The 19,585-nt window shown below is 42.3% G+C and overlaps 1 protein-coding gene across 2 annotated transcripts in view; it reads left to right on the top strand.

Moving 5' to 3' along the window:
* The window catches only part of LOC136427445 (CUB and sushi domain-containing protein 3-like), a 328,428-nt gene that overhangs the window by 207,033 nt on the left and 101,810 nt on the right, over positions 1–19,585 (top strand). For both annotated transcript variants that reach the window (XM_066416298.1, XM_066416299.1), the window contains exons 47-50: positions 3,177–3,307; positions 11,936–12,115; positions 13,527–13,706; positions 15,807–15,989. In XM_066416298.1, coding sequence (XP_066272395.1) covers positions 3,177–3,307; positions 11,936–12,115; positions 13,527–13,706; positions 15,807–15,989 — 674 coding nt within the window. The remainder of the gene's footprint in view (positions 1–3,176; positions 3,308–11,935; positions 12,116–13,526; positions 13,707–15,806; positions 15,990–19,585) is intronic.

Raw genomic sequence — 19,585 nt, 5'->3', positions numbered from 1 at the left:
ACTCGTTTTCCAGTGCTGACAAAAGTTCAGCACTCGTTTTCTAGTGCTGAAGAAAGTTCAGCACTCGTTTTCCAGTGCTGAATCGCTGTATTCCAGTGCTGAGTTTCTTTCAGCACTCGTTTTCAATGTCAAAGGTCATTCAGCACTGGTTACCCAGTGCTGAAACCGCCGTCAGCACTGGAACCGAGTGCTGATGTACAAAAACCACGCCTTCAGCACTGGATTTACCAGTGCTCGGGGACAATTCAGCACTGGAAAACGAGTGCTGAAAAATCCCAAGCACTGGAAAACGAGTGCTGAAAAAAACTCAGCACTGGAAAACGAGTGCTAAAAAAACTCAGCACTAGAAAACGAGTGCTGAAGTGTTTCCAGTACTGGAACGTTTTTCTTACCAGTGCTGAGAGAAGTATTAGTCGTAAGAAGAAGTGCCGCATGGACACTGACATACGTTCAGCAGTTTATTTGTGATTTTGTACACGATGCGTTGTGTAGACATAGTTGTATTCACCGGCTTATTCGTAATTTTGAACACGATGACTGTGCTTAGGTCCGTTTACTAGTTTATCAGTACCATAGTATTATGTGAATATAAGTCTGACTACGTTTAGTTAGCAACTTCAGGGAGGTTTCTTTCGTAACCTTGGTTACGCCGTCTAATGCATTTTCAGATATGCGTACAATAGCCTTAGTTGGTATTTTGCTTACAACTTGTACTACTGTAAAGCTCATGATATTCATATGTAAGTAGTTTCAATCAAGTAATTTTTCGTAAAATGACTAGTAACAATGCGTGTAATTCTGTTTAATGCTTGTTTCAATGCGTTCTGTTTAAGGCTTGTTTTGTTGCCATATTCAACGTGCACGGGAATCATACCAAATAAAGTGTTTTGAAAATAGTATTGGTTCGTTTGCTAATCAGTATTTTGAAATTCAACATTTTGAAATTCAATAGGGAAGTAAAATTTGTAATTTCAGTTAGGCAAATGAGTTCCCGGGTGTCTGGTAACTTGTCCGCTAACAATGGTATCTTCTAATGACGTTGCAGTTACAATGTATCCTTTAACCTCTGGCCCACCGGAAAATCTTACTCAAAAGTCGGTCGCGTCGAGGATTTATAGTCAGAGCAGCGTCAGAGCACTTTACCCCGGTAATAGAAATTGAAATCTGTCATAGATATACGCTATGGATACATTTCAGTGAATAGTCCGGAAAAATACTACGTTTTAAAATCGCAAGTAAGTCACCGCCGTAACGTATCTCAGCACTAGTTTTCCAGTGCGGAATATTTGTCATCACTCGGTTTCCAGTGCCGAAGCTTGTCTCAACACTCGGTTTCCAGTGCTGACGTTGGGTTCTCCAGTGCTGAACTACACTCAGCACTGGTTTTCCAGTGCGGAACTAAACTCAGCACTGGTTTTCCAGTGCGGAACTAAACTCAGCACTGGTTTTCCAGTGCTGAAGCCACTTTCAGCACTGGAACCGAGTGCTGAAAAAGGAGAGCGTGGTTTTCGTAGTTTTGCTATAAGGCAATATAAGACATGCAAAACAACTTATACCATGGAAAAATATTTATAATTAGATAACATTGATTTACGCTCTGCAATTAGCAAAATTAGAACTAAGTGCCCATCCCCTTGAAATTGAGAAAGGGCGGTACAAGAACTTACCTGTGTGCGAAAGAGTCTTGTAAATACTGCATGTCGAACAAGGTGGAAGACGAAACACATTTTATGTCAAGTTGCCCATTCTACGACCACGAGAGAAATGAGCTGTTTAAAGAGGCCACCATTTTCCATCCTAATTTCTCCACGTTTTCAGACGAAAAGAAAACTACTCTCCTCTTAACATCAAAAAACCCACATATAATTATAACAGAAAAAGTGGGATCATTTGTCTTCCACTGTCTCGGAAAAAGAAGCCAAACCCAATAAGTTAGAACTTAGTGTCAGTAGCTAACACTGGAGTAGTCATATGTTACATTGCTCATCATTTTCTGTCCGTCCACTCCGTGTTACATGTACATGTACTTACAATTTGCCTTCGGGCAGGAATTTGCAATAAACTTTCTATAAAATGACGATAGCACGCCACGTGCATATAAATAGCCAATGGCAATAATCAGTCGATGAATCAAAAAGTAGCCATGGCAGTATAAAGCGACGACAGCATGCCACGTTGATATAGATAGCCAATGGCAATAATCAGTCGATAGAATAAAAAGTAGCCATGGCAGTATAAAACAATGGCAGCACGCCACCTAGATATAAATAGCCAATGACAATAGTCAGTCTATGAAATAACAAAATAGCCATGGCCGTATGATACGATCGTAGCACGCCAAACAGGAAGGGGGGAATAAAAGTGGGCCATATATATAATTAGTTCCAGAAACAACGTGAAGGGAGGATGGATTTTATAAGATAAACAAGATTGGCAACATAAAAAGATGTTGCCATGGTGACGGTGGTCTCTGTTAACGTTTTCGTTTTTAGCCCACATGCAAATAAGGACCTCGCATAAATCATATCAGTCGATCACCTTCTCTACCAAAATAACACAAGTTGTCCGATGTATGAAAATCTTGTTTTCCCCAAAAAAAGATATCGTACCATTTCCTCATGAATTATGTAGATGAGGCCCTCTATGCAAGATTTGTGTCTAATAGTGGCCACATTTACTTAACTTCCAAATGGTGCAAAAATGAAATCCCCATCATTTACCACTATGGATTTATAGTATTTTGTCATTAATTATGCAAATTAAGTATCAATTTGCATAATTGATATCTATCAATATTTATCTCTTTCTCAGTTATATATGTCATGTGTTTGAAAGTCCTATAATAGAATTCAGCTGATTTATCAACTGTCCTCATTAATTATGCAAATCAGATATGGACTTGCATAATTGGCATATGATTATGTAAATCATCACTTAAGCTATGTACACACCAAAAATTATGATGATCCGTCATCCCCTTCTTGCGTTATTCTCTTTCAAAGTTTGAGTCAAAATCAGCTCCTGCAGTTCCAAAAAAAGCCGCTAGGGGGTCCAAATCTACAGGACATATTTTCCTAATCAAATCTATAATGTCCCCGCATCCATCTGGCATAAAATCTGTATATCATGTATATATAATAAATGTATAAAATATATTCTGTATTTTGTTCTTTCAGTTTCAACCCCAATGACAGAGTCACCTTCACTTGTAATGCTGGGTATACCCTGGTGGGACAAGCCACTGCCACTTGTCAGTTAATGGGAAACTATGCGTATGAGTGGACCAGCCCTGCCCCTGTCTGCCAAGGTGAGTAAAGTTAATATGTTAACAGGGATTGTAAAGATAGGCCACAACAAGTAAATACTATGAGTGACACTCCTGCATGCATTGATTACCTTTGCCAAGATTTTATAATTTTGGTTATGACAGCTGTGGGCTGGGTCTGTATGAGGGCCTGCATGCCTGTTCCGTTAAGCTTTATGCGCTATTTTAATTCACCGAGAATCGTAGCCGGCCCCATCTAATTGGCGTTATTGATATATTAATCATGAAGCGTTACTGGTCGTTTCAATTCTACGTAGCACGTTTTTTTGTCATCCTTTATAATAAGTGTTATCGAATGAATGAATGAATGAAGACCTTTATTGTACATTCGTGCCCCAAGGGGCTAGATTCAGGTCGTCTATCATAAACCTAGCTAATATGTAAGTTGCATATACAGTGAAGTATATACAGTACATAGTTTAAACATACATGGTGTAGTATAGCGCATATTGAAATCTGTCCGTAAGTAGAGGACTCCCCTAACTTTCTGAGAAATGCACTCGGTGCATGACACGTGTGTATGACTAATCTGTACAAGGCTGTGCAAGTTGGCACTAGGCTCGCCATTGCCCCTGAGACTGTTGCTCCTTTGCTACATCCTGTATTATTACTAATCTTGAAGATGTTGAGAAACGTATAAAATTAGGAACACAGTATGTTAGACAAGACAGACCGGCTAGAGGAATAGAAAGGAGAGAACATGTGAGTTTGGAATGAAGACCGTTTCTTGGCCACAGCAACAACTGGAGTCTGTCTTCACTTTCCATCGGAGAACGTCTCTCTGCTATTTCCTTACAATGGTAGACGAAAGTGATAAGCTAAGCTAATCCAGCAGAGTCAACTTCTTCTCGATTCTCTGTACATGTGAGTAATTCCTCGCTACGCAGGAAATAGCATTTCAGCTGGTCAAGATTTCAAAATTTTCTTCGGGGTGCACGACCCACGGACCCTCCTAGGATCATTGCGGCTCCGGCAAAAAATATGTCGGAAGCCCCCCACCCAAAATTAAGCTAAAACACACTGAGTATATTTTTCACTCTACCACCAAAGTTTTCCCCCCATAATTCAGGAAATTAAGCGTTTCAGGGATCAAGATTTTAAAAATTTCCCCGGGTGCATATTATCGGGCCTCCGACGAAAAATATTGTCAGGAGGACGTCGCCCCCCAAAACTCAAGCTCTGAAACTCTTCTGCATTTTGTCACAGAGATGTCATTAAACGAAATAGCGTTTCAGGGTGTTAAGAGTTAAAAATTTTCCCCTGGAGCATGTCGCGGCTCCGTCTGGAGGGCGTGATCAAGCTGAAACCCTTCTGTATCTATTTTACAAATAGAGATGTCATAAAACTTAGTTTACTGTTCAGCAAAATCCCCCTTAGAATACAGGAAATAACGTTTCAGAGGCTCAAAATTTTCCGGGGGTCCCTAGTAGTAGTATTGTCGCGCCTTCGAACCTCATCATCGTGATCATGAACATTTCGTCCCACCCTTACGAAATCTCCTGTCGCCCCCTCTGAATTTAAAGGGTTCGGAGCAGGCTTGCGAGAATGCATGGCGTACCAGGTCTCTTGCCACAAGATCAAGGCAACTCATCATCATATCGGGCGGCTTGCCCGGACTAAGGCTGCTCTCTCTCTCCAGACGTCACGGTCCACCATTAGTTGGTCTAGTTCTTCAGACCTCAACCCTACATCCCCAGCGAGTTGGTCTATGTACTACACATGTAGGTCCTTTGGGGTCGCCCGACACAGGAGTGCCCATGATTTGGCTCTTCTTTGTAATGGCAATCAACCGTCATGTTCAGGGGTACATGTATCTCATGTTCGAAATCTGCAGAATTTACCGTTAAGCATTGTCGGCCGTCCTGAATTTACCGTTAAGCGTTGTCAGCTGTCCTGCATTTACCGTTAAGCGTTGGTTGGACCCCCCCCCCCATGCAGACCCTCCTGTATGTATGTCAAGAGCTCAAGAAACTGTGGACGGATCTTCATGATTTTTGGTAGGTGTGTAGTGGTTGAGAGGACGTAGGTCAAGTTCGAAAATGGTTTGCCTGGCGTTTTCCTACAGTGCTGCAGCGTGGGAGAATTGCGCCTCCTGGCGAAATTCTGGTGAATTGCACCCGGGACTACCAGAATGCACTGCGGCTCCCTCGGCTGGAGAGCGGGCTGGCTCTGAAATGTGTCACTTTTGCATCGAATCTGCTGTGAGAATGGCATCCAACGTTGGGCCCCGCAAGACAAGACAGTCCATCAGGTTTGGGACCCAAAATTTCTTCGGTAGGAGCGCTTCAACTGACGAGATCGCCCATTATTGCTAAATGTTGCGGTGACCTTCATTCCGGGCATCAAGAAGCCCCCCTCCCCACTCTCACAAGCGATTTCAACTATTCCATCTACATGCAGGGTTGCCGAGGTAGGTAAGACCTGTCATCACTCCTTACTGATCCAGCTCCCTCGCTCTACACGGTTCTACGGTACCAATTGATGCACCCAGCCGCTGATATAATCCACGAGGTTGCGATTTATTTACTTCACACGTAGCTCTGGACAACCTCAACGAACGTACATACTCTCCATATAGACGTTGGCGCTGTGTTTTTGACTCAATAGTAGATGGCCCCAGTCCTCCTACTACAGGCATAGTGTGATCTTAAATTGCACGTGTAGACTCGGGCTCATACTGGTAACGTGGACTACGGACTCAACTAGTTTCCCCCCGTGCCCCGTCTCCATACGGATTGCACACCACCGACGCTCACAGATGCTCCGGTTCCACCGGAACGCGCATGTCACTTCCTAATAGGTCAACACTCTGTGCCCTATCCCTGCACGGACTGCACACTGTCAATACCTACCTTGAACTACAGATGCCTCGGATCACACTGAACTGCGCATGTCACCAATTGAAGATTGAAGATTGTGTCCCACGTCGTACCTCATTCTTTATCATACCAGTTCCACTCGGAGCCCCGCATCCGCACGAATTTTGCTTGTCAACTCTTCACATCGCCTGTTGCCCCGGTTTGCTCCGGACTGCGCCTGACACCACCAATACAAAAGCCTGGTCGTAACAGCAACCTACTATTATAAAATAGGTTACAACCCTGTTGGCTGCAACATCGTCTACTCAACAAGGTACACCTCTGTCTCAAACAACACAGTCTCCTCAAGAAGGCACAACTCTGCCAGTTACGACACCTTTTACTCATTACAACAAGCTACAATCCTGCCTGTAACAACACCATCTACTCAACAAGGTACACCTCTGCCTCAAACAACATATTCTACTCAAGAAGGCACAACTCTGCCAGTTACGACACCTTGTACTCATTACAACAAGCTGCAATCCTGCCTGTAACAACATCATCTACGCAGCAAGGTACAACTTTGCCTCAAACACCACCGTCTACTCAACAGCTCAGTCAAGGCACAACTCTGCCGATTACAACACCTTGTACTCGTTACAACAAGCTGCAATCCTGCCTGTAACAACACCGTCTATGCAACAAGGTACAACTCTGCCGACTGCAACGTCGTCTACTCAACAAGGCACAGCACCGCCAGCTACAATACCTTCTTCTCAACAAAATGCATCCCTGCTTGTTACAACATCGTCTACTCAACAAGGCACAACTCTGCCTGTAAGATTACAGCAAGGTACAATTCTGCTTGTATTACCTCTGCCTTAACAACACAGCAAGGTACCACTCTGCCTCAAATAACACAGTAGGCACAACCGCCTTCAACAATACAGTTAACTCAACACGGCACAACTCTGCCGGTCACTACAGCTTCCACTTAACAAGATGCAGTCCTGCTAGTAACAATATCATATTTAACAAGGTACAACTCTGCCGACTGCAACGTCGTCTACTCAACAAGGCACAACTCTGCCTGTAAGAATACAGCAAGGTACAATTCTGTTGGTAATACCTTTGCCCTAACAACACAGCAAGAGTTAGACCTCAAACAACACAGTAGGCACAACCACCTTCAACAATACAGTTAACTCAACATGGCACAACTCTGCCGGTCACTACACCTTCCACTTAACAAGATGCTGTCCTGCTAGTAGCAACATCTTATATTTAACGAGGTACAACTCTGCCAACTGCAACGTCGTCTACTCAACAAGGCACAACTCTGCCTGTAAGAATACAGCAAGGTACAATTCTGTTGGTAATACCTTTGCCCTAACAACACAGCAAGGCACCCCTCGACCTCCAACAACTCGGTAGGCGCAACCGCCTTAAACAATACAGCAAGGTACATCTCTTCCTGTAACAACACTCCAGGGACAGATATGCCGGTACCAACCCAGCACGGTACAACTCTGCCTGTCACAGCACAGACTACGCAACAAGCTACAACTCTGCCTGTAACGACCCAGCAAGGTACAACTCTGCCTGCAACAACCCAGCAAGATACAACACTGCCTGTCAGAACAGGGAAAGGTACAACACTGCCTTTAACAACATAGCAAGGTACAACTCTGCCTGCAACAACCCAGCAAGATACAACACTGCCTGTCAGAACACGGAAAGGTACAACACTGCCTTTAACAACATAGCAAGGTACAACTCTGCCTGTAACAACACAGCAAGCCACAACTCGGCCTGCAACAACGCAGCTAAGTCCAACCCTACCTGCAATAACAATGACTAGTGAGCCCTCCCAGTCTCTACTGGTTCCGCCTCTGCACTGACTGTGAACCGCCGACCCTCACACTGATGCCCTGGTTCCACCGGACCGCGCATGTCACTTCCTAATAGGTCACCAGACTCACCACTCTCTGCACCTTCTACTCAACAAGGTAAACCTTTTCCTGTTAGACTACACAAAACACTCGCCCCCTCACTAAGTGGTCTACCAAACAAGGAACAACTCCAATTTGAATACAGCAAGGCACCATTCTTGTCACAACATGGCCAGGCTCAACTCTGCCTGTAACAACACAGCAAGGTAAACTATTCCTGTAACAACACGACAAGGCACAACTCTTCCTTAACAACACGACAAAGCACAACTCTGCCTGCAACAACACGACAAGGCACAACTCTTCCTGTCACAAGACGACAAGCTACAACTCTGCCTGTCACAACTCAGCAGGTACAACTCCGCATGTAACAACACAGCTAGGTACAACTCTGCCTATAACAAGGCTGCAAGGTACAGCTCCACCTGTAACAACAAAGACAGGTGAAACTCAGTCTTCAACAACCCGGCAAGGTACGCCCCTTCCTCTAACAACACAGCAGGTACAACTCTGCCTTTAACAACACAAAAGGTACAACTCCGCCTGCAGCAACACAACAAGGTACAACTCCGTCTCTAACACTGTGCATGGCATCACCCTGCCTGTAACAACTCAGACTACCCAACAAGGTACAACTCTGCTTATCACAACACGGTTAGGCACCTCCTCGCCTGAACTAACACAGCAAGGTACAACTCTCCCGATGCGGCAAGGTACAGCTACGCTTGTCACTTCATGGCAAGTACCCCTCCTGTCTGTACAACACAGCAAGCTACAATTCGTTCTGGTACAACACAGCAAGGTACTTCTACGCATCTTGCAACACAGCAAGGCACAACTCTGCCTACAACAACACAGACTTCTGAACTAGATACAACTGGCGTCTGTAACAATACAGCAAGGCCTAACAGCTAGCAAGGTACACTCTACCTGCAATGACTCCCACACAAGATACAACTGTCTGCTACAGCTAGCAAGGCACAATGCCTCCTGCAACAACACAGACTACCGAACAAGGTACAACTTTCTAACAACACAGCAAGCCCGTAGCAACACGGCAAGGTACAACTCTGCCTGCAACAGGCAGATCTTCAACAACGTACAACTCTGCCTGTAACAACACACTACGGCTTGGATCGCACAACGTCAACACAGCTTCACTTACTGCTCACATCTCGGGTTTCACCGCTTCACCACTCGCTCAGTTTCAAGGCTCTAAACTTCGGACTCGGCCATCTCCACTCTCAAACTCTCCCCACAACATTCCACCTGCAAATAACCTACATTCCCTCACCACTTGTGTTTGGCCCTGCGCTTCGCTCGAATTGGCCATTGTCGGGATTAAAACTGACATTTGCCAAACACCAGTGAGTCTCTCTCTCTCCTTGCCTCATCTCCATAGGACTGGGGGGTAATTGTGGGTGCAGTGCATTGGACATGAATAACTTGAGAAGGGGTTGACAGATTGTCAAGATGTTTGGCATGTAGATAGCTCACAGATGGTGCTTTATATAATCAAATACTAATTATGCAAATCAAGAACTAATTTGCATAAATAGTAAGGAAAGTTAACTTTATAAATCTGCTGCATTTCATAATAGGACTCTCAAACATGTGGCATATGTAACTGAAAAAGAGAGAGGTATCGATAGATGTCAATATTGCAAATAGCTACCTAATTTGCATACTAATCTGCATAATTGATTAGAAAATATCACATTGGTAAATGAGTAAAGGTGAACATTATCAGACATAAATCATGCATATCAGGGCCTCATTAACAATCACAAAGATAAAAATCACTACAATAGGCTTCTTACTGTATGACTGTGGATGTTTTATGCAGGTCATGTATAAACAGATGGCCCTGCAAACGTAGGTCATGTAAACAAATGGACCACCGTGACTGTACTACTCTCCAAGCAGAGGGGTGGGTCCGGCTATTGTTTTACATGTTTTAAGGCATTTTTGTCCAAGCCACGGTTGGCGACTTAAAGAAAACGGGACAAAATAGAAAGCCCGACAAAAACAGGTCAAAAACCATCCGGACCCATTCCTCTGCTTGGAGAGTACACTGCACCATGACTTCACCACTACTATAGGTACTGAAAAGTCACATTTGCTATGTCCTTCAAAATGTGTATGATATTAAGTAAAGATTTATTCTATTCATATTCAGCTACTGTACCATTTGATCATCACTTTCAACTTACAACACTGGAATATCAAACCTTTGTGGTCCATACAATATCAACATATTTTTTCATGTCCAGTTGTAACATACATCAACACAATAGACGCATCTACTAGTCCTGGACCATCAAAAGATTTTTAAAGGCATTCATAATAAGCTTTGATTATTTGGCAAATGTAATGTCTGATTTAAGGTTCCGGGTCGGAGTTCAATTGTGACAGGGGGGGGGGGGCGTTGGGTCATGACCCGGTAATCTGCCGGAAGTGCGTGGTCGTCACCCTGATTTCTGCCCGAGATTGCTTGGTGATGGTTTTAGCTGTGCATAAATATTTTGAATCTTCTGAAAAGCCCGTGAGTTGTAGTATTTTGGGGCACGGTGCAGTTGGTCCGCCATTGAAGCCTTTTTTGTGTTAGTCCGCGGCAACGATGATGCGGTTTTCTCACCTGATGACCCAAATAGCAGCGTTTTTAATGCATTTTCACCGAATTTACATCATCGGAGATTGCGAAAAAGTTACATTGTATCACATGACTTTTTTATTTTTTTCATTTTTCAGAGCCATCATTTACTTAAAGCTTTCTCAGCATGTATGCCCTGACCCCAGGAAAAGTCGTTTTTTTCAAGCAGGTTCGATCAAAAAAGCGTTTAAAAAATGATACTTTTTGGGTCCAAAATTTACTTTTTTCTATGGTTTCTACCCAAAATAAAGAGACAACAGACAATGCCGACAAATGCATCGGAGAGCAGCCAGAAACTGCTTTTCGCCGATATGATTACATTTTCCGTCCTATTTTTCTTGGCTGAATTGTAGCCCCTCGGGCTGGGGGTGTCGGCCTACATACGAAATCGTAAAAAAACTCTGGCCCGAGACCTTAAAAAAAAATGTGTTGCCCCTTTGCACATGATCAACTTGAAAAGAAAGAAAAACTTGGACAATATCTCGTGTAGTAGACTTTAATGTGCATGTAAAAGTATCACTTCTGAGGTTGCCATGAGTGTACAATGTCATGTAGTTGTTGTGATCCAGTAGGTTACCACACCAGTGTCACTTTCTGCACTTCTTAGATATATTCAATTTGATATGATTGAAAAAATTATGAAACACTTGTTGGCTTTGTTTCTTCCATTCTTTTTACATTACGTTTATTGTCTCTATTTTGTAAATTCAGGCATTTTTTTCACTCTTGCACTAGATGTGAAGATTGCAGAGGATGTCATCCAATGATTTATTTGCCATAGCCTAAGTAGGAAAGTTAGTAACCCCCAAGAAATGGTTCTTATCTATGATGTCCATTAAATGCATTTAATAATGAGTAACTTGAAAGGGCCAGATAAAGTAGTTTTCAAAGGAAAAAGAATATAAGGTTGAATCTGTGCAATGCCAATTTCTATTGATATTATTTTGATACACTATGGAATTTAACATGCTACATGTAGACATTATTTTTATTACCACTGCTATATATGCTATATATGCTATTTCCACTCATATGAAAATTTGACTGAAAGCTGTTGATGAAGGTTAGACATCCAGGTAGTAAGATATGCCAAAAAAATTACTCAAGCAACTGGATAAAATTTTGGAACAGTCAGATGTTTCAGACAGGATCTGTCTTTCGTCAGTGTTTGCATTGACTTAAAGTCAGTTTTGTTACCTAACAGCCACCTCCTGTGGCATGCCTCGTGCTCCTGCCAATGGAATCATTGATGGGAATGACTTCACCATTGGCTCAACTGTGACCTACAAGTGCAACTTGGGATATCGTCTGCCAGGCTCTGCTGTCACCCAGATCACCTGTGGAACCAGTGGGTGGAGCAGCAACAACCCACCAGCATGTCAAAGTAAGGATAAGGATTATTCTCAACGTACAGACTACTAAAATCTACATACAGGGAAGAACAGTATCTGATAAGAAAATATAAGACACTGAGAACTACCAGACGAGTGTTGATAGTGGATTGCTAAGAATCTGCTGCCACAACCTCCGAATTGAATCAGGAAGGCATAACCGCACTCCTTTACATGTATGAACAAGAGCAAAGAACCCTGTAACTTTAATTTGTACCTCAAATACAATTAGAAGTGCACTTGATGGTAGATTAATTGTATGATGTATGTTTATGATGGAAATATCCTTTATACATGTTGTTGTATGGAAAGTGAATTTTCTCACTTTGATGATATGGGTATATAGCACTGAAAAATTCATAATCGTTTATAAGACTGTTATGACAATCCGTCTATAGAGCTAAACCCATACAATCATGCATTTTCATCTTTACCAAGAAGCAAGAAGAAGCCAAACTACGATAATCGTACCAATATGTGTATGTTTGTAAACATGTCTTTGTCATTAATAAATAGGTAGATAAATGACCTGTACTGGGGTTCGTTGGGCAAAAATGTACACTTAATGTACATTGATATAATGTAGGAACAGAGTTAGGGAATGGGAAATATGTGGCCCCCTTGCAAGACCAGAAAATTTCCTGAAATCTAACAAGAAAAGAAAGGAAGACAAATTGATGCCCGGAAACAAGATGAGACCAGTTGATACATTTAGAATGCATATGTCATGTTTGCATCCATTAAATAAGAAATATTTAAGATCCAATTTGGACTAATTGCTGTTGTTAGATACGTTTCATATTTAATTAATAATTTTATTTGCAAGTTCTTGCCCGAAGGCTAATTGCAACATGAAACAATGCATAGCAAGGGTATACTGTACAGATAGTGAGAGTTAACAATGTTGACTAGTAGAACACATGGCTATTCTAAAAACTACTATGGAATACAATCTACGCTTTTTGGGTTTGACTTCTTTTTTGGAAGCAGTGGAAGACGAAGTGTCCCACTTTTTTTGTAATGAGTGGGTTTTGGGAGGTTAACAAGGTTCTAGTTTTATTTTCATCAGTAAATGTTTGGAAATTGTGGTAAGTTTTGGAGGCTTCTTTAAAAAGCTCTTTTTTTTCCCGATCATTGAAGGGGCAGTTTGAGATAAAATGTATTTCGTCTTCCACCGCTTTTGACGTACATTAGTTACATAATCTTTCCCCCACAGGTAACTTTTTGTACCGCCCTTTCTCGATTTCAAGAGGGTGGGCGCTAATTCTAATTTTGCTAATTGCCGATCTCAGCTCGAAGTTATCTAGTAGCAGTAAATAAATTAAATAACAGCATGTTGCATGCATACAGAATTTGTATTCATTTCTCAGTTAACATTATAATTGTGTGTCTCGGATTTTTCAGTCAGCACTTGTTCACAGCCAGCCTCTGTTGCACATAGCACGATGTCACCTTCTCAGTCCACTTACAACTATGGTGAAAGAGTTGACTATGGGTGTGCTACAGGCTACCACCCTGTTGGCTTACATGTGCTGACATGTTTAGCAGACCAGACCTGGGACAACCCCCCTCCCACCTGTGAAGGTTGGTCTATCAAATTGACATTTCTACTGCTGTACAGTACTGATTCTGACATACAAATGTAGTCAGTGGTTTTAAATAGCACAGCCCTGTAATGCTTTGTTTTTTGATAATCATTGATCTTTAACTCCGTAGAGCTACATGTATGTAAGCGAGCCACACAGCACACTTCAACGGTGTCAAAAGTGCACAGGAAACACACTGTGATGGCCGTCCCAGGGTGCCATATGGGGCACCTAGAACAGCTGTTTTTTACGGTCTCCACATTGATATAAGACGCAAACAGTCGACTATACTCGGTCAGAAAATAGCTGAACAATCATACTTTACGATCTTTTGATTTCTATGAAGGACAGATTTTGGGAAAATACGGAATTTGTGAAGTTCGTACGGAGCGCCTGTCAGAACGTGCGAGCACGATATCGGAGAGCGTTCAACTAAACCCGTTCTGAAAAGAAATAAAAAACACCCAAACTATCAACTTTTCCGCTTTTTATTATCTTCATTATGTAATTATTATGAGCTGTTTGGCTGGCTGTAAAACCTACAGGAAGCACCGTTATCGGCGTTTAAGGGTGCCCACTCACACGCTTGGACGGTGACATTTGAAGGGCTGGGTTGTAGACTTTTTGTTTGAATCTTTACAGCTACACGACGATAAGAGTTTTTTCAACAGCTGAAAGTTTGCCGGTACAACTCTAGCAATTCTATCAACTTCCAACAATTCCGATGCTAAGCAGTGCATAAGATATCCTTTATACCTGCCGCAACCCCGTGTCCTCATCGCTCTGTTTCCACACGTACGCAGTGACGGTTTACAAATTGTATCCCTCAGATAAAGAAACACAACAACCTTTTGTAGTGTCTATCTTTTCCTGCACTTAATCTTATAGTCCACAACGTAACTTTTCTGTAAGCTGCCCTCTTTTTCATCAACAAATCTCCATCCCCATGAGTTCACCTGCACGCCATGACACCGTTACATGGTGCCCAGTGACACGCTGAGATGGTCCAATTTTACATGAGATCATGAATTCCCAGACAGCGATAGTGTCTTGACGTGCTGAGTGCTGACTGGAAGGTGGCAACGGCGTGTGGAAAGTTCGGCGTGCAAGCCTTTTAATATTCTATTATGCGAAAATACACCATTTAGAAACATGCTGCTGAGCATATAAACTTTTGCCTTCAAGCTTGTGTCTGAAAATCTCTGTGGTAACGGCCTCACGCAAAATAGAGAGACAGAGCACGGCATATTCAGACAAATCATGCCGAATCGCCGTAATGTTTGTGTCGCAATAAGTGGCTACTTTCTGTCTAAGAGGCTGCTCCGCACATGTGTCATGGCGGACCTTCTGTGTATCGAGAACGGCGCTTCTTGTAGGTTTTACGTAGGTTTACAGCTGGCAGCTCCAGCCAAACTGAAGATAATAAAAAGTGGAAAAGTTGATAGTTTGGGTGTTTTTTATTTCTTTTCAGAACGGGTTTAGTTGAAGGTCTCCGATATCGTGCTCGCACGTTCTGACAGGCGCTCCGTACGAACTTCACAAATTCCGTATTTTCCCAAAATCTGTCCTTGAATAGAAATCAAAAGATCGTAAAATATGATTGTTCAGCTATTTTCTAGCTACCTAGTATAGTCAACAGTGTTTGTGTCGTTTATCAATGTAGAGACCGTAAAAAACAGCCATTCTGGGTGCCCCATCTGGCACCCTGGGACGGCCGTCACAGCGTGTTTCCTGTGCACTTTTGACGCCATTGAAGTGTGCTGTGTGGCACGCTTACATACCTGCTGTACAGTCAAACCTGGTTGGGCACCCACCTGGCACAGACAACCACCTCCAGTCACGAGCCACATTAAAATAGTCCCATCCAGTCTTACATTATGAGTCAACCTCAACCTTTCCTGTCCTCTGCATCCATTTTTCCTCAGTCCCTTGCAATTGAGTGGTTGCTGAATCCAGGTTTGACTGTACTGATTTTTATGCACTGATGGCAGTTTCAGACAAGTAAACAGATGCTTGGAAAATGGGAAAACTTTGACCCTGAAGGATTCTGTGTACATTTGTACATCTGTGGTACATGTCTATTACTTGTTTCTCACAGTTAACAGATGTGCACAGCTGCCAATCCCCCCCAATGGCAGATACAACTATGTTGCTGGGGCAAATGCCACATACAACTCTGTTATACAATACACCTGCAATAATGGATACAACATACAGGGGTCACAACAGCGTCAGTGCCAAGCTGATGGCACATGGAGTGGTACTGATGCAGAGTGTGTTGGTGAGTGCCTTTGTTTGTTACTCCGGGAAGGAGGGTGACCTCCTGGCGGAAGTATTGGAATTGCTTTTGCTTGCACGTTCGTAGCTAGGTCTCACGGTTCCGTCGTCGCATTGGTGTGTTACTTGGCATAATGTTTGCTAGGTTGGGCGCGGTGATGCACGATGTCTTTGTTACACCGTAAATGCCTTTATCGTCAATGCAATGTCGTTATTGCACCCCTATATTAATGGCATGTGCCACTGCCCTCCCATAGAGACCATGCTTTAAATCCGTTCTGCATCGCTGAATGTCGTAAGCAGACACAGGGTAGATTCTTTCGCTACTTGCTGTGATCGTATAGTCACTGTCACATTGTAAAACAGACAACGTGCATCACCACACGCAACCTAGCAAACGATATGCCAAGTTACGTTGATGAAAGTTAGACATCCAGGTAGTAAGATTCGCCAAAAATAATTACTCAAGCAACTGGATAAAGTTTTGAAAGTTTTCAAAACTTTATCCAGTTGCTTGAGTAATTATTTTTGGCGGATATGCCAAGTTACATAGCAACGCGGCAACGGGAATTGTGAGTTCTAGCTGCGAACGTATGTATGAGAACCCTACTTTTTGGCAAACCCGGAAGTTAAGGCAACAGCTATGTGCATCTGTTCTGCGCAGCGTTCTCTAAGACGGCGTTTGCCAGGGCACGGACGGACCTGGGCTTGACCCTGTTGCAATGCTTAAACTTTTTCATATCTACAGGACTTGCCTAGTACAACCATGTAGATATTTTGTGCATTGCAATGTGAAAGTGGCCGTGGTGGCCTTTGAAACTATAGCAATTTTTCGTAGTTATCAATTATCAGTTAGCAATTATCCAACTGATGCTGTGTGTATGGTTGTTAATCCCCTGTCACACCTGTGCATATATACAAGTCCGTATGGGTTGTGTCTTAACATGTCTTTGGTTTAGATTAAGTTTGAAGCTGAAGAAGTGATTTCTTAAGTTAGATCACTAGGCTGCACAACAGTGGGTCAAAGTAGAAAATAGAAAACTTTTCCCCCGCAAACTTTACTTAAACCAAAAAAATGTTAATGCGCAACTCACGCGCACTTGAATATACGCACAAGTGTGACAGGGCCCTTATTTAGATATGATACTAGATCTGACATTTAATGATGTTAATAACATGATACGATGAGGGCAGGGTCGGTAAATTAGATAATCGCAAGAAAATAAGACTGGCAGTTCTAATCGAGAAATAGTGCATCAAAATAAAGATGACATACAATGGATGCACCATTCGAGTCTTGGGCCTTCATTAACAATCATCCAGTACGGTGGCACATAACTACACAATATCAATCACAATATACACATATCAGTCACAATATACCGTACAAAATATACCAGAATAGTCCCTAAAGGTTAATCAGGGTCTGTGACTTCGCACCTTACATCGAGATCCATTTCATGCCTTTATCATTCTGACAACTAGCAGATTAATAACAAAGGAAAACAAGAGTTCCACGACCTCAAATCTCCATGAACAATTCTATTCATGCAAATGACTTACACATTTGCATACTATATGCTTGGTCATAAACACCTTTATCTACCTTACGTGCTGCAATTTTGACAGTCCTATAATTTTCCAATTTGATGAATTATGGTATTTTGCATTAATTATGCAAATTAGGAATTTATTTGCATAATTGGTATCTGTTGATGCTCCACTTTCCATAAACTACATATGTTACAGGTATTTGAGTCTGATAATGGAAAACACTGCAAATATAGATTTTCCTCGTTAGCTATGCAAATTAAGTCCCAATTAGCATAATTTGTACTTCATTGTGTATATCTCTATCTAAGCTACCTAAATACTAAATATCATGGAAATCCGTTGTTCCTTTGTTCAGTTATTCTCCTTAGAAGATTTTCACGATAACACCCCTGCAGTTCCAGAGCAAGCTGCTAGGGGGCCCAAACCCACACCACGTCTTCATTACACCACAAGCTATCTGCCACCAAAAAATCAAGACCATAGCACATCCAGGTCAAGAGACACAAAAATTGAATTTCTACTGCAGTACCAAGGTCACATACCAGTGGGCCCAAAATCGACCTTGAATTTCGGCTTCACAACACCTGCCCACATACCAAATATCATTGTAATCCATCAAGCGGTTCTTGAGTTATGCTGACTACAGTAGTCCAGAAACACAAACAAACAAACAGACAGACACACACACAGACACACCCAAAACTATACACATGTATCTCCATTTTTCATAGAGATAACAAGCTGCTAGGGGGCCCAAACCTACACCATTTCTTAATTGCATCACAAGCTATCTGTCACCCAAAAATCAAGACCACAGCCCGTCCAGGTCAAAGGATACAAAAACGGAAGTTCTGTTGCAGTACCAAGGTCACATACCAGGGGGCCCAAAATCGACCTTGAAATTCGGCTTCACAACACCCGCCCACATATCAAATATCATCGTAATCCATCCAGAGGTTCTTGAGTTATGCTGACTACAATAGTCCGGAAACACAAACACATACACACACACACACAAACACACCAAAAACACACCATTTTTCATGGAGATAATAACAAAACACCTTAGCCACAATGTACACACTGTAAATACTTCACGGAGAATTGTGTCCTACGGACTCTTGTTTTATTTGCTACTCCGGTAAGGAGGGTGACCTCCTGATGGAGTATCAGAAATGATGTTTGCACGTTTTCAGCTAGAACTCACAATCCCATTGTCGCATTGATGTGTAACTTGGCATATCAGTTGCTAGGTTGCGCGTGATGATGCACGTTGTCTTTTTTACACCGTAACTGCTTTTATTGTTGATATGATATTGTAAATGCATCCTTATCTAGACGCCCATATGGAACAACCCACTAATTCAGTACATGCTTTATATTGGTCCGATCGTGAGTTTTGTCGTATACTAAGCAGATATTGGAGTCCGCAATTTCCGGAGGTCCATGGAGCCTCGGAAGAGCTGTTTTTTTTTTACAACAGGCGAAAATCAATGCGCGCGCCGACGTCATCCGTGAAATTAAGTTGGTGTCGCCTTACGGCTTTGAGAAGAGGGAGAAAGAAAATACATCCACAAACTTTACCAATAATCGATGTACGGTTTATCGATGTAGATTAGATTGAGATCATTGTTCCAATTTAACATCTGACACTAGTCCGCAACGACAGCCGATTAGTCTCCACAGCATTAAATGTCCAGACATCCACCATGAATTTCTTGTATGACATTCTCACATTGTCAGACTTCCAGCCTAACATTCTTATCCTATAATAGGATTTTTAGTCTGACATTTAACATTCATCTCTCACTGTCCGACATGTTTCATTCCTCCCACTGTCTGATTTCTAATCTAACATCTTACTTTTATCCCCCCTCTTGTTAGATCTCCGAGTCCAACATTCATCATCCCACTGTCAGATTTCTAGTCTTACATCAAACATCCATCGATCCCCCATTGTCAGATTTTCTGTCTGACATTATTTATCCCATTGTCAGATTTCCAGTCTAACATTTGACATTATTCATCCCATTGTCAGATTTCCAG

This window comes from Branchiostoma lanceolatum, chromosome 2 (genome assembly GCF_035083965.1).
Source record: "Branchiostoma lanceolatum isolate klBraLanc5 chromosome 2, klBraLanc5.hap2, whole genome shotgun sequence".
Taxonomy (NCBI): Eukaryota; Metazoa; Chordata; class Leptocardii; order Amphioxiformes; family Branchiostomatidae; genus Branchiostoma; species Branchiostoma lanceolatum.
Note: the sequence above shows the minus strand (reverse complement) of the source record. Positions and strands in the feature narration are given on the sequence as shown.